Source organism: Mytilus galloprovincialis, chromosome 10 (assembly GCF_965363235.1).
Source record: "Mytilus galloprovincialis chromosome 10, xbMytGall1.hap1.1, whole genome shotgun sequence".
Taxonomy (NCBI): Eukaryota; Metazoa; Mollusca; class Bivalvia; order Mytilida; family Mytilidae; genus Mytilus; species Mytilus galloprovincialis.
The window spans coordinates 52,020,134-52,035,625 of NC_134847.1; the positions used below are offsets into that span (position 1 = coordinate 52,020,134).

The following is a 15,492-nucleotide window of genomic DNA, read 5'->3' on the forward strand; positions in this document are numbered from 1 at the left end:
CAATGCTATATGGGCTTTGCTCGTTGTTGAATGCCCTATGGTGTCCTATAGTTGTTAATTTCTGTGTCATTTTGTCTTTTGTGGAGAGTTGTTGTCTTATTGGCAATCATACCCTATCTTCTGTTTTATACATATGCTATAAATAACTATTTCAATCTTTGTTCATGCATTAGTTATAGAAGGACCTAATGCATGTGTATTGCATCGTAAAACAGCCAATACTTATGTTGCAAAAGTATTATTCTTCCCAATAGCTGAAATATTTTATTTCAACAAGTTATTGAAATGCTATATTTCTTACTCTTTTAACAGTTTTAAAATCATGAAAATAGCCCAATTAATTTTTATCACTGTCACTTACTTAAGTTAGATAATCTGTTGTTGGACGTTTTATCCCTGAGAGTATCATCAGTAGTTACCACTTCGGTGTTGGCATGAATATCAATTATATGGTCATTTTTATAAATGTCCTGTTAACAAAACTGAAATTTATCGAAAAACTCAGGATTTTCTTATTCCTGGCAAAGATTACCTTAGTCGTATTGGCACAACTTATTGGAATTTTGTGTTATCAATGCTCTTCAACTTTTGACTTGTTTGGCTTTTTAACTATTTTGATCCGAGCGTCACTGGTGAGTCTTTTTGTAGAAGAAACGAACGTCTGGCATATTATAGATAATAAACCTGGTACCTTTGATAATTACTTATAAACATATCGGCTTCAAATTTGTTGAGACACTTCCTATTTTAGAAGTAGCGTGAAAAGGATGTGGATACTAAAAACATCCAAAGATCTTTAAGAGTACATAATCTAAGACTCTTTTATCTTGCAATAGTAATAAAATATTTGGCTTTTCTACACTTTAACCAAGTATTAGCTATTCCAAACTAAATGACAATTGAAGGAGTTGGAATTGTTTCATAAAAAATAATGACCAACGTAGATACAAGGATCTTGTCTTATGGTGGGAAAATTCTACTTTGATCAATCTCACTCAGCTCCCTACAAAAAATCTCTGAAACAGACATTATCGATATACTTTATTTCTTGACAACATATTGTTACGTTTGGAGAACGTGCTTTTTCAACAAACAATTGTCATTCTCCTAGGAATCAATTATGTCCCTGTACTTGCCGACTTTTTCTTTCATTCATCTGAGGCTCACTTCTGATGAACTTCTGAAAAGATGCTTGCCTTCACTTTAACTTTACTTTCCGCTATACAGATTATTTTTTATCACTAAACATTTTGTTGACTATGTTAAACACATTCCTCACATCGAACATGAGATGAAGTATACAACAGACACAGTTAACTAAAGTTAAAGTAAAGCTTGCTATCTTTGTTGATTTCTTTAAGTAGTTTAAAAGTTATGCTGCGACAATTCTACTCTAAATATATGTGCAAATAATATTGAATTTTAATTCAAGAACAAGTCATCTGTTTTTATAGAATATCAAACTCAATGTCAATGTCAAACTCCCAAACAAATTATGAAAACCAAAAGCTTTTATATTGAGGGGGAAGGTGCTTTACTTTTGGAAAATGATGTTTCGAACTTTCAAAAAGATGAAATTCAAACAATCTGAATGACGGATTACTATCCCTGGAACTATGATGCTAAATCCCCTAATGCATAGAAACAATGCTTAGTTAAATCCACCATTTCTACATGAGAAAATGCATTTACCAAAGTAAGGACTATGGCAGTTGCTTTCCATTTTATTGATGTGTTGTATCTTGTGTTTTGTAAAGAATGGGCGGTTTTATTATTTAAAAGTTAAATCATGACCTATGTACATTTAAATACAAAATAAACAACAAAAAAACACCAATGTGTCACGATTTTAATTTATAGTTCATTTTATTTTGGTTGTAAGATGAACTTTGCATAACATTAATGTATATGCTGAGCGTTCATAACCCATCGTGGTAGTAAACACTTAGTTAAAATTGTGACTGTTTTACATGTGTAGTTGTACTTTCAGTCGTGACGTTGTCGTTGAATCTATAAATAAAATATCTAGACAATGGTCTTTATTAATTCATAGTTTTGTACTACCATATGGGACATTGTCCCCGAGTGTACAGAACTAATTATCAATTTCATTTAAATAGACTTGACAGAATTGTAATTTTAACCGCTTAACTACTAAAATAAAAAATGTAAAGTAGTGTAAACAGTAATCAATATCATATAGTTTTTTTTGTGCATTTCAGCAGAGCTATATCCACCAACACCAAACAAAAAATGTTTATATAAAAATTTAAATACTACAGTTAAATATGTAGACCTACTATTTATATTGATACAAGTGAAAGAAGACACTTAATAAAGGTAAGTCATGATTTGTTGAGTATTTATAAATGTATGCCGAATAAAAATTCATTTCTTTATAATCATTCTACAATGAGTTTGGAACAAAAAAATAAAATTAAAATATGAACTGTTGATAGCAACATTAGGAACAATGAACACACGACGCAAATATAAAGAAATGTAAACGTTAAAATATATTTATAGCTTGAAAATTAGACTGTGTTGTCAAGCATAAACATGCACTATAAAACCGAATTTCCTTAGATCTAAACAATCAATTATAACAAATAAAATCACAATCTTCCCTAAATTTAGCACAGCAAAAGTGCCAATTCTAACAAAGCAGATTATACAGTATTACCCACTTAATGTTATAAACAATATAGGTTACTCAAACTAAAATTTAAAAGAGGGACGAAAGATACCAAAGGGACAGTCAAACTCATAAATCTAAAACAAACTGACAACGCCATGGCTAAAAATGAAAAAGACAAACAGAAAAACAATAGTAAACATGACACAACATAGAAAACTAAAGAATAAACAACACGAACCCCACCAAAAACTAGGGGTGATCTCAGGTGCTCCGGAAGGGTAAGCAGATCCTGCTCCACATGTGGCACCCGTCGTGTTGCTTATGTGATTACAAATTTTAATCCGGTAAATAGTCTAATTCGGTAGGTCACATTCATGAAAGGGAAGGGAATTGTAGTTACGACGTAAGGAACATATCCGATATCATTTGTGAAACGGTTATTCCATAACGGTTAACCAACTCGTGATGGCGTTAAAGATGGCGTTAAAGTTAGGTGACCATCAATCAGTCATTCAATCAAAATGAACGTATCAACACAGAAGGTTCATACTATGTTTTAACAACTTATTCTAGATATAAACCCGTCCAGTATAGTTACTTCTCGTTTTTAAGTAACTACTTTTGCAACTAGCCTTTCTGTGTTTCTAACAAATACGAACTAATTTTAATTTTGTATTTAAGCATATGCAAATAAGGTTAATACTTAGGTATGAGTGCAGAACAACTCTTTGATATTTTTAAGATAAGTGAAAGAAATCCTCTTAATATAAAAAAAAAAAAAAAAGTTGCATACGCTATGAATTTATTACTTTGTTACAGTTAATTGGTACGACTAATCGGAATGTCGATCAGTCTGCAGAAAACTCCAGAGATAATTCAGCATGTCCAAAGGTTGAATCAAATTAGCATCAAACAAAACTGTAAGCTATTTCTTGCTCCGGACCTTTTAAATTTTGATTCACAATTTTTCTAAAAAGAGACAAGCAGTAATCATTATGATTTCCTCTTTTCAATTTATAATAATTTTTTTCTCAATTTGTCGATATTTGAGGAATAAGAAAAATACATAAATAAAAGAATTTAAAGTGCGTTCACAAACGTTACCGTAACTCACAGTTATTTGTCAGAATCATATCATTTAAAAAAAATACAGAATATTCGAGGCGGAAGATGCTTAAAGGAATATCATAGCTTACACAAACTGATAAAATCAAACTTTACCAATCAACAGAAGCCGTCCACTTGTATGACAGATGATTAAAGTTTCCTTATACTTGCATAATTGGATAAGGACCCCAAAAAATCTATTTATAGATTAATTTAACAATAATATGGATCTAGCAGTCAAACTGACTAAAATATTCAAGCGAACTTTTTAATGAATTAACAAAGACGCCATCAAAACTAAGAGGAAAAGATGCCAGAATGATGGTAACTTCAACTGGAATATATTCGTCTTCATTTTTGAAACCGGTATTTCATTATGTTTAACTAATTCATGAATACGTGCATATAGTTGTCAATGATATGATTAAATCTTCACTCTTGAATAACTTGTAAACAGCAATGCTTAATCATGAGAATTATGATAGGAAAAAGTTTATAACTTTATTTGTGTTTGGAAAAAAAAGATTTTTTGAAAGATATATCATTACCATATCTTATTTGCAGTAGCCTCAGAACATAGTCAGATTCAAGGTATGTCACTTGATTTATTACTTGTATTAATGGTTTTGACGTGTAGATGCAGTAATTTGCCGTTTTTGAAATCGCATCAATAAATAGAAACGATAAGATAAAATTCAGTAAAAAAGACACAAAATTTAAGGAAGCGAGATGCTGCTTCCACCAAGAAAATGTATCAATAACAGCACTATTAACACATATAAAGCTGGTAACAATTTCATACGATTAAGCTAGATATAATGTCAGTGAGACAATTGTAGCATTTGACTGAATGCGGATTATTATTGCAGGTGATGTATTCTTATCTTTAGTCGCTTATACGTTTGACGCAAACAGTCCCTGTCCCATTATAAAATGTCCCTTTGCATGTGTATGTTTTCTTGATATCGATTTCAGATACAACTCTCTTCTTAATTTTAGTTATATGTGCTGACTAAAGTCCTAACATAATCAATTAAACGGTAGTATAAAGATATCGTTTATCAAGAAAATCAAAAACGTTGTCACTTGGGAAGATATAATAATAATACAAAAAGCATCTCATTCCAGACAAAAAGGACGACACCAATAGGAGTCTGATTATAGTCTGTTTTGTCGTAGACTTTATTATGAGCTTCTCTTGAAAAAATATAAAACCTTATATGAAAAGACAGTTATTGCAGTTTTAATTATATAAATTTAAGGTTCATTAGCGTAAAAATTTCGGCAGTATATATTTAGAGGATTGTTGATTATGTAAATCAAAACATAATCAAGCTATAATACGTGTTGTTGATACTTTCAAAGAAAAACAAGGATCTAAATTTAACCTGTTCATAACAAATAAAGGCAAAAGTAGTATACCGGTGTTCAAAAGTCATAAATCGATTGAAAGAAAACACAAATCCGGGTTAAAAACTAAACGAACTTAATTCATTCAGAACCATAGTTTAACCGTCATTCCTTTCATTAAATTTTAAGCGTCACTTGTTTAATTTTTAATTAATATTTACCAGTGGTATATTATAAATAAGATAATACATTCCACTTTTTCTAGGAATTTACACAATAGAATACGTTAGTACAGATGAAAAAGAGGCAATCGTTGTTACAGAAACTGAACCCAGTACGTAATAGTCATATGTGTGTAGTTATGTAAAGCAAATCAACACAGTTGTAATAAATATAACAGCACACTAACTATGATTGTTAACAGGTGATATATTGACTAAGTCGGCTTTCGACACAAAAAAACGAAGTTTTTACGGACAAAAATTTTACACTAATATATATATATATATATATATATATATATATATATATATATATATATATATATATATATATATATCGATACGAACAAATCACGCCATAACATTTTGTTTGGTATCTTTTTTTATTTTCTTTGTACATTTAAAATGTAACTAAATTAAAGTTACAATTTTAATGAATTTCATAATTTGATACGATTTCTCATTTATTCAGAACCAAGGTATGGTTCATACGTGTTTTTCGTTCTCGTTTTTTTATATAAATTAGACCGTTGGTTTTCGTGTTTGAATGGTTTTGCACTAGTCATTTGTAGAGCCCTTTATAGCTTGCTGTTCGGTGCGAGTTAATGCTCCGTGTTGAAGGACGTACTTTGAACTTTAATGGTTTATTTTCATAAATTGTGACTTTAATTGATAGTTGTCTCATTGGCAATCATACCCCATTAGTTTTATATCTATTTGTCAATCGTTAATTAATTAAACAGTAATTTCAAAAGGCAGAAAATGAATAAATGTTCAACATTTTGGCTGCTGGATCCCAATTATTGTCTCATAGACCTATCATCGTTTGTTTGGGTTGCTCACCCTTTTTTGGTCAATAAATGGGACTATAAACAATTGTCGTACAAGTGGGAGGTTAACCTAGCTATTAATCTAGTTTCATTCTCTATTTTCTTTGGAAAATTCCTGTACATAGTCAGCAAAATGACAGATGTTTTTCATTGTTCTGTTGATTTATAAAGTCTACCGTTTGATTCTGTCAGTTTTCATGGACTTTATCCTTTTTGAATTTACCTTGGAGTTCGTCATTTGTGTTATACTTTTTTACAATTAAAGAATATCTATGTGTAATGATTGTTTCCATGACTATTCATCAAAAGGATATTTGTCACAGTAATTCTAGGATGAATTTAGCACATTTTGCCAGTATCTAAAATTAATATTTAGTAAAAAAAATCTATTTATTGTTCTAACTCTGTGTTGATTGCGTTTAATATTCATATCTACATGCATTGGTTCAAGAATTGGATAATCTATTATTGTTCACCATTCACTCGTTTAACGCGCGTCTGGTGTACTAAATTATAAACCTAGTACCTTTTTTACACCACTGGGTCGATGCATCTTCTGGTGGGGTTTCGTTCCCGAGAGTATCACCAGCCCGTTAGTCAGCACTTCGGTGTTGACATGAATATCAATTATGTGGTCATTATATAAATTTCCTGTTTACAAAACTTTGAATTTTTCGAAAAACTAAGGATTTCTGATCCCAGGCATAGATTACCTTAGCCGTATGTGGCACAACTTTTTGGATTTTTGGATCCTCAATGCTCTTCAACTTTGTATTTGTTTGGCTTTATTACTATTTTGATATAAGCGTCACTGATGAGTCTTATGTAGACGTAACGCGCGTCTGGCGTACTAAATTATAATTCTGGTACCTTTAATAATTATTCATATGACTTTAAATAACGGAGTTTTTCTTCCATCTTCCACTTAGAACTTTTATTATCATACAACTTCTGGTTCAAGATTTTTAAAAGAACACAAAAGAAATGATCAACTGGTATAAAAAGTAAAATCACAAAAGTACTGAACCCCGGGGAAAATACTAAACGGAAAGTCCCTAAGTAAATGGCAATATCAAAAGCTCAAACACATCAAACGAATGGATAACAACTGTCATATACATGACTTGAGCGTACTATACGCGTATGATACATCAATTATTTATCCAAATTATTTTTTAGCTAATGATGTTTTTTTCCTAATGTAGTATTGACCAGACATAATAATTATCGGTACTTTGTTTTAGGTAACTATTCACTGACAACAGATAAATGTATTTGTTTAAAAGCTGGTAATGGAATGCTTCTGATTAACGGAGAACGTGAAAGTCAAAATTGTTTTAGCAATATTCTGACAGTTTTTAGTCCGGCTGGGTTTCAGTTGGGGAGTGTGAGGAGAAGGTAACTTGGCATTATCATTTGTTCACGTTATCGTTATAGTTTTTTTTCTCTCGATTGAATGGTTTTATATATGTTATTTCGGTGTCTATTACAACTGACTATGCGGTAAAGGCTTTGTTCAGTATTTTAAGGCCATTTTCATAAGGTGATCTATAGTTATTAATTTCTATGTCATTTGGTCTCAAATGTTAACATGTCTCAATTGGCAATCCTTACACATCTTCTTAATTTATATCTAACACTCAATTGGAATCAGTGCTTTAATGTGTTAGTGTTATGTTCGATAATTTTTAGTAAAATATACCAATTTACCTTTTATTTTATTCAATATTTGACATTAACAGCAAGAAAAGCAAAACAATAATCGTATGCTGGTGATAGTGCATGTATCAAGCATCGTCCTTAATAACTCTGTTCTAATTATGATTTGTTTTCCTACTTCTTTTTATTTAAATTATGGACATTTATCTTTTTATTATTGCGTCTTTTTATTATTTATTTTATCATTCTTTCAATATAATCGATTGACTTTTTAAAATTTTTTGTTTATGTTTTTCTGTTTATTTTTACATAGGGGGTTTGATTTGTACTCGCAATATGATATTTTTGACGGCAATATGAAAGAGTTATTTCACCTCATATCTGACCCTTCCGAAATTGTAATACTGGTAAGTCGATCAAGTAATATGAAATGTAAAGCAACAAATTACAATATTCAAGCCACCATTTGCCATTGATTCCCCATAGAGACAACGGAATCCATAGTTTTTAAACTGTGTTTTCAGTTGGTACCAAACACCTTGACTAAAATAAATTTGGCTCGTTTGATTTTCATAAAATTTGACAAAATATTAACTTTGACCCTTTGACAAAAATGTAAAAAAAAATTAAAAAACCTTGAACGACACACTTTCTCGGAAAAATGTCATTGGATATATAACAGTTTGTCTAATTGAAACTTAATATTTCCTTAACAATACAACGTGATTAAAACCATTATCTGATTTTTACAGAGTTATCTCCCTGTACTATTATGTATCACCTTTTAATATGTTATTAACAGTTGTTTATTACATTTTTCTTTTTTTGTTGTTATGGAAAAAAGATGACAACTTTCTGAATCGATGAATTGGTGAATACAGTGTATCGTTATATGTAAATACATTCTTCTTTTAAATATCTGTGTGACTTATTTAAGAGTTTTCTTATACACGTACGTTTCCCTCTGTTTTAGTTTGTAACCCAGATTTTATTTCTCTAAATCGGTTCATGACTTTTGAGCAGCGGTATCCTACTGTTGGCTTTATATTTGTCATCATGATTGTCTATTAAGAAAACGAAAAAAGCAACTAAAAAATCGCATGAGCAAAGGAGATAAAATAAAAACATCCAAAAAGACAAATTTGCTGCACCATAAACATATATGAATAATTGTTCATGAATTAAAAGATGTGAATATTGATATCTAGAAACAAAAGTTTTCAATATAAAAAAGACCCATCTCTTTTGAAGTAGTAGAATTTCTTAATTATATATAAATAAAACTCCATTTTTTTAGACCTATGCCAACAATATAAAAAAAAGCAACTCAATCAGAAATAATTTGGAATCAAGCTCTTATAAAACTTATCTTACAGAATTATAGCAATGCAATTGTGGCTACAGTCAATCATAACAAGGAAAATGCAACGTTTGATATCAGCTGTAAGTTACTTAAATGATATAAATTAATACTAAATAGATACATATATCATAAACCCTGCATTTAATAAGATGATAACTCATAACAGCCATAGACATATTTTCAGTTATCCATGGGTCCGCAATTTCACGCTAAAGGTAGATAAACTGTGATAGTATAAGTTGACAATATAGTACCTTAATATTTGAATGTATTTCTCCATATTTGTACATATCTTTTGTATATATTTTTTTGTTATATTTAAGTTAACAATAGTATCTTGCAACACATTGAATCTATGAAATGAGAAGACGGTTCCGTTATGTGCCTACACTTGAAAAGTAGTTACAAAATAGTAAGCAAAATAATTTAGTCTAACCAAACAAGCTGCAACAAAAAAACGACAAATAACCAGGATGTTTAGTGCTATTGCTTTCATATCTGTGTTGACTTGTGCTTCAGCTGATAATGAAAATGATATGACAAAAATATAAACACATTTGTTATAATTATAGCACAAGTTTAATAATTGTTTTAATCTCATTAAATTGACAAAAAACGCAAATAAAAAAAAGTTAAAAAGTCAAAAATAATGTCATGGCAAATAAACCTTAAAACGATCAAAAGACAAAAAACAGTATATAAAATACAACATAGAAAACTGGACTGGGTAAAACAAATCCACCAAGACCAAGGGCTATTCAAGGGTAAGCAGATTCTGTTCTACATAAATGATGATCTCACATGGCAAGTTTTGCGTTGCACTGCATCTTTCGGTAAATTCTGTGTTACTGTTGTAAAATTAAAAGCCAACATCAAATCGATAAATGCTGTGATTTTTTGTTCTACTCATAAAACTATCGTAAATGAAAAGTTGCAACTGTGAAGACAGGAAATGAGACATTTAATCTTATAAGTTAATAATTCGACTGTGCTATATTTGTCTTCTGTCGTAAATTAGTTTAAGGTGCTTGTTGTGATGTTGTGGTTTTCGTGTTGAAATGTACCACTTGTTTATGTATTTCTCTGTCCTTAGTGTTCGTGCATTAATTTGCATAGTACATTACAAGTAATGTTGTCATTTTAGCGAGATTTTTAACATTGCAATATAAACGGGAAGTTTGACAAGCCATTAAACCAGGCGCTATTTATGATTATTGAGCAGCGGTATACTACTATATCCTTCATAGGCAAGGTTTTAACTATGATTCCTCATAGTATTATAACAGACTACTCTAAGATGAAATATTTTGAAATTGACAATCTCACCACTAATTTAATGAAATTCATAATAATGTGGTTGACTTTAGATGCATTTGGCTTTCATTTTTATGTCTTCTTTGGTATAAAGCTCATCAGATGTCTCGGTTCTTATAACCTTGGTTTTCAAAAATTCAGCTTTGATCGATCCTTATAAATGTAAAATCAGCTGTGGACGCATGGAAATTATAAAGTTTTGTTTTAAAGGTTTTTTAATATTTGATCATTTTTCGATAACGGTTAGAGTAAGATTGGGCCATGATATGTTATTTTTAGAGTCATTTGTAGATTTGTTGGGTTATTGATTTATGTATATAATGGTCAAAACGAACAAAATAATCTACATTTCCTTTATCTAACTATAAAAATTATTAGATCATTTATGTTGGAGACAAATAATTCCCTAAGACCTTCATTTTATTATATATTTCACTAAGATAACAGAGGGACATTAAAATCATTCAAACAAAATGACAATGCCGTGCCAATTGCTTAAAAAATATATACAAACAAGCAAACAAATGAACACAAAACACAACATAAAACTACAGACTAAGCAACACGAACTCCATCAAAAAGTGGGGGTGATCTCAGGTGCTAAGCTAAGTCTGCATTACACATTTGACACCTGTGGCGCTGCTTTTGTTAAATCACAAAATTACTGAACTTAGAGGAAAATATAATCGGAAAGTCCATAATTACATGGCATAATCAAATAACAAAACACATCAAGAACTGTCATATTCCTGACTTGATACAGGCATTTTCAAATGTAGAAAATGGTGGATTAAACATGGTTTTATTACGCTAACCCTCTCACTTTGATGACAGATAAAAGACATTAAAGTTTAATTTGATAAGTCACATTAATGATAAGGGAATGGGATTGTAGTTACGACAACATATCCGCTATCATTTGTGAAACTAATACTCCGTAACGGTCAACCAACTCGTGATTGCGTTTGTAAATTTCACGAAAAGGGTGAAGTAAGCTTAACAGTTTGAACTCATGGTTTAATAGTTTCCTTGTGATCAGCAACATATTATCAAGGAGGATGTCATGATATAAAATACAAGTTTGGGAATATCGTAGAATTGGAAGATATATATACTTCGTATACGTATGCAGGTGTATGTGTTCGATTTTCAATTATACCTCTTCGTGTCCGCGGTTATCGCCAGCTAATAATGCAGCACTCTGATTCCGACATTATAAAATGCATCTATACAAGTAATGTGGAAAGAAAAAAATGTATATCCCATAGGCTTTTCTTATCAGTGATATATATTTATAAAGATGATTCAAACTTGTTTTTTGTGCAAAATTTTGATTGTATTAACTTTCAAGAAAACTTTCCGCCAGAAATATGAAATGGAAATAATACCTGATTTCTACAAATATAAAACTACGACTCTTATATCAATTATCTAAACCAGACATATTGTGCCTGATATTCATATGATGAAGACATAATTTTTCAATCAGTTTAATTGAAGTCTGGAGCTGGCATGTCAATTAACTGCTAGTAGTCTGATGTTATTTATGTATTATTGTCATTTTGTTTATTTTCTTTGGTTACATCTTCTGACATCAGACTCGGACTACTCTTGAACTGAATTTTAATGTGCGTATTGTTATGCGGTTACTTTTCTGCATTGGCTAGAGGTATAGGGGGAGGGTTGAGATCTCACAAACATGTTTAACCCTGCCGCATTTTTGCGCCTGTCCCAAGTCAGGAGCCTCTGGCCTTTGTTAGTCTTGTATTATTTTAACTTTTAGTTTCTTGTGTACAATTTGGAGTATGGTGTTCATTATCACTGAACTAGTATATATTTGCTTAGGGGCCAGCTGAAGGACGCCTCCTGGTGCGAGAATTTCTCGTTGCATTGAAGACCTGTTGGTGACCTTCTGCTGTTGTCTGCTCTATGGTTGGGTTGTTGTCTCTTTGACACATTCCCCATTTCCATTCTCAATTTTATGTTGTTTCAATTTTCAACCAAACAAAAACTCTACCCGCGGGATATAAAATCCAAACCTCCGTATTTCTCTAGTCATTTGTCCCTAGGCATACTCTCACCGGTGGTGTTATAACCCGATACATAGCGTGATAAACAAGAACTAATATCGAATTATCTAGGCAAAGGGTAAATCACAAAAATACTGAACTCCGATGGTGGATAAAACCTAGTTTTATAGCTAACTAAACCCTTCCCTTGTACGACAGTCGCACCAAAGTCCATCATATTGAAAACGGTAGGCCAGATAAACTAAAACATGACAATTTATCTAAATAAGAACTGCGAAGATGCATGTGAAGTAATTGTTTCCATTCCAGATCAATTAGGTTCAAGATAGGACTTAATTAAGTTGATGCTACTGAACTTTTGGATTTTCATTGTTGTGGATATCGGACAGATTTTTATCATGTCATCAATTCTTTTGTAATATTGGTTTTTTTTTGTTTGAGACAGGTTGTTAATCATATGCTTTTAACTTTGGGTTTTATATGCTATGTCTGTTCTTTGTATGCAAATGGGTATAAGATAGATATCAAAGATAAGTTTAGCAACGGACCACTAAAATCAATTTGACATTTCAGCTACTGAAGAATGCTCTTAGAATTTGCTTCTGGATTCGACGGTTTGGTTTTGCTATTATCACTCACACATGAGCTATGCAGGAGTGATAATAGCAAAATTTTAAAGTCGAACTCTGTTCTCGCCTATTTGGAGTTCATACGATTTTGCTTGTTTTGTCACATTTCAGGTGATGCGTGTGCGAAACTATATGGTCACCGAATCCTACCGTCATATAATATAATCAGTTTTATCAATTGTTTTGTTCTTATACCAACCAGATAAGGCAACGAAATTAAAGATTTATTTTGCATTTAAATTCAATAAACTTTAATACTAATCATTAGTAGTCTTGTAATAACATTAACGGTACCAGGTTTTCTGCACCAGATGCGCATTTCGACAATAAAATCCGTATTTTCATGCCACTACCGGAGAACTGGCTACTGGGCTGGTGATACCCTAGGGGACTAACAGTCCACCAGCAGAGGCATCGACACAGTGGTAGTAATAACATTAACGGTACCAATTTTTCTGCACCAGATGCGCATTTCGACAATACATGTCTCTTCAATGATGCTCGTGGCCAAATATGTCAAATCAAAAGCTTATAAAAAAGATGAAAAGCTATAATCCAAAAGATCCAAAAAGTATAGCCAAATCCGTGAAAGGAATCAGAGCTTTGCATGAGGGAGATATATTCCTCAATTTATAATAATTTTTAACATTTTGTAACAGCAAATTTAATAACACAAAAAAAATCCGTATTTTCATGCCACTACCGGAGAACTAGCTACTGCATGGGCTGGTGATACCCTCGGGGACTAACAGTCCACCAGCAGAGGCATCGACCCAGTGGTAGTTATAACATTAACGGTACCATTTTTTTCTGCCCCAGATGCGCATTTCGACAATACATGTCTCTTCAATGATGCTCGTGGCCAAAATATGTAAAATCCAAATCTTATAGAAAAGATGAAGAGCTATAATACAAAGTTCCAAAACGTATAGCCAAATCAGTGAAAGGAATCAGAGCTTTGCATGAGGGAGATACATTCCTTAATTTATAATAATTTTTAACATTTTGTAACAGCAAATTTAATAACACAAAAAAATCCGTATTTTCATGCCAGTACCGGAGAACTGGCTACTGGGCTGGTGATACCCTCGGGGACTAACAGTCCACCAGCAGAGGCATCGACCAAGTGGTAGTAATAACATTAACAGTACCATTTTTTCTGCACCAGATAAACTAGACGACAGTCTCTTCCGTGTAATAATTATGAATGTTTAAATAACATACAGATGTTATACTGTATAACAAATTTATTTGATTCTACTTTCTAATCACGTCTTCCATTGTTTTCTTTCAGATCAGTTTGAAACATCCGCCATCGAAAAGTTTTTGATACTAATATGTGTAATAATGTGGACGAAGCATGAACAACTGTACAATAAGAGTCAGAATTATTGTTACCGACTGATTTTGAGGCAGTTAACACTATTTTTGATATCATGCATCCCTTAAATTCGTAATAACATTATATGTGTTTATGATAGTATAAGTCCAATTTCTACTACATTTGCTTATTTTGAAGGTTTCGTAAGTTTAAAAAAAAAGTAGATAATTTTTTTTATGTATCCGTCCATGGTTTCATTTTTTTGTAGTTCTGAATGATAAAGTCTGGTGAAATTTTCACAATCACATTTAGTGTTAATTGTTACGAGCAGCACATACAATTGAAAGAACTACACACTGTTTGTATGACAAAAGAAATCATTTAGCAGTAAAGTAACATCCTCACCTGCATTAGGGATATAAATTTCTAAACGCAATCGGTATTCATGGATTTGTTTTTTCTCTATTGATTTATGAATTTTGAACAGCGGTATACTACTGTTGCCTTTATCTAGTAGTAAAAATATCATCCCAACCTGCATGCGAGATATACATTTCTGAACTCATTCGGTATTCAAGAGCATGCAACTGCTACTCAGAATTAGTGAAACAGCACCATTGTCGTAGCAGAAGTATGTGAACTACCAACCATTTCAAAGGACGTCTCATCCTTTTCTCCATAACAGTTCATTGGAAAATACTAAGACCGTATCAACTTCGTATTTAATACATATATATAAATATCTTAAAATACTCATTACGGATATGCGCCTAAAATCCACAAATGCCTTATCAATATAGTCAGAACATTCAGAAATCTTCCTTAAAGGTGAAAGGACCACTAAAATGTCGGCAAGAATTAACAACAAAGTAGTACTTAACTGCATATTTGTCAATGATGTAATTTTTATTTGTATTGAATATCAATAAAAGCCTTGATTAATTTTTTTTTTTAATAAAAAAAAGTATATAAAATTATAATAGGGCATATTTGCACTGTAGTTTAGAGCAGAAGTACATATTTTGGTATT

General features: G+C 31.5%; 1 protein-coding gene across 2 annotated transcripts; it reads left to right on the forward strand.

Moving 5' to 3' along the window:
* Positions 1-2,220: 2,220 nt before the first annotated feature.
* On the forward strand, positions 2,221-15,405 carry LOC143047799 (uncharacterized). 2 transcript variants are annotated; one of them, XM_076221060.1, is made up of 8 exons: positions 2,221-2,340; positions 3,458-3,558; positions 4,310-4,336; positions 5,361-5,429; positions 7,391-7,544; positions 8,119-8,212; positions 9,182-9,248; positions 14,436-15,405. In XM_076221060.1, the coding sequence occupies exons 2-8, from the start codon at positions 3,480-3,482 to the stop codon at positions 14,588-14,590; spliced, it is 645 nt and encodes a 214-aa protein (XP_076077175.1). In that variant the 5' UTR covers positions 2,221-2,340; positions 3,458-3,479; the 3' UTR covers positions 14,591-15,405. The 2 variants fall into 2 exon arrangements, with proteins under 2 accessions (XP_076077175.1, XP_076077176.1); XM_076221061.1 differs by lacking the exon at positions 9,182-9,248.
* The last annotated feature ends 87 nt before the right edge of the window (positions 15,406-15,492 follow it).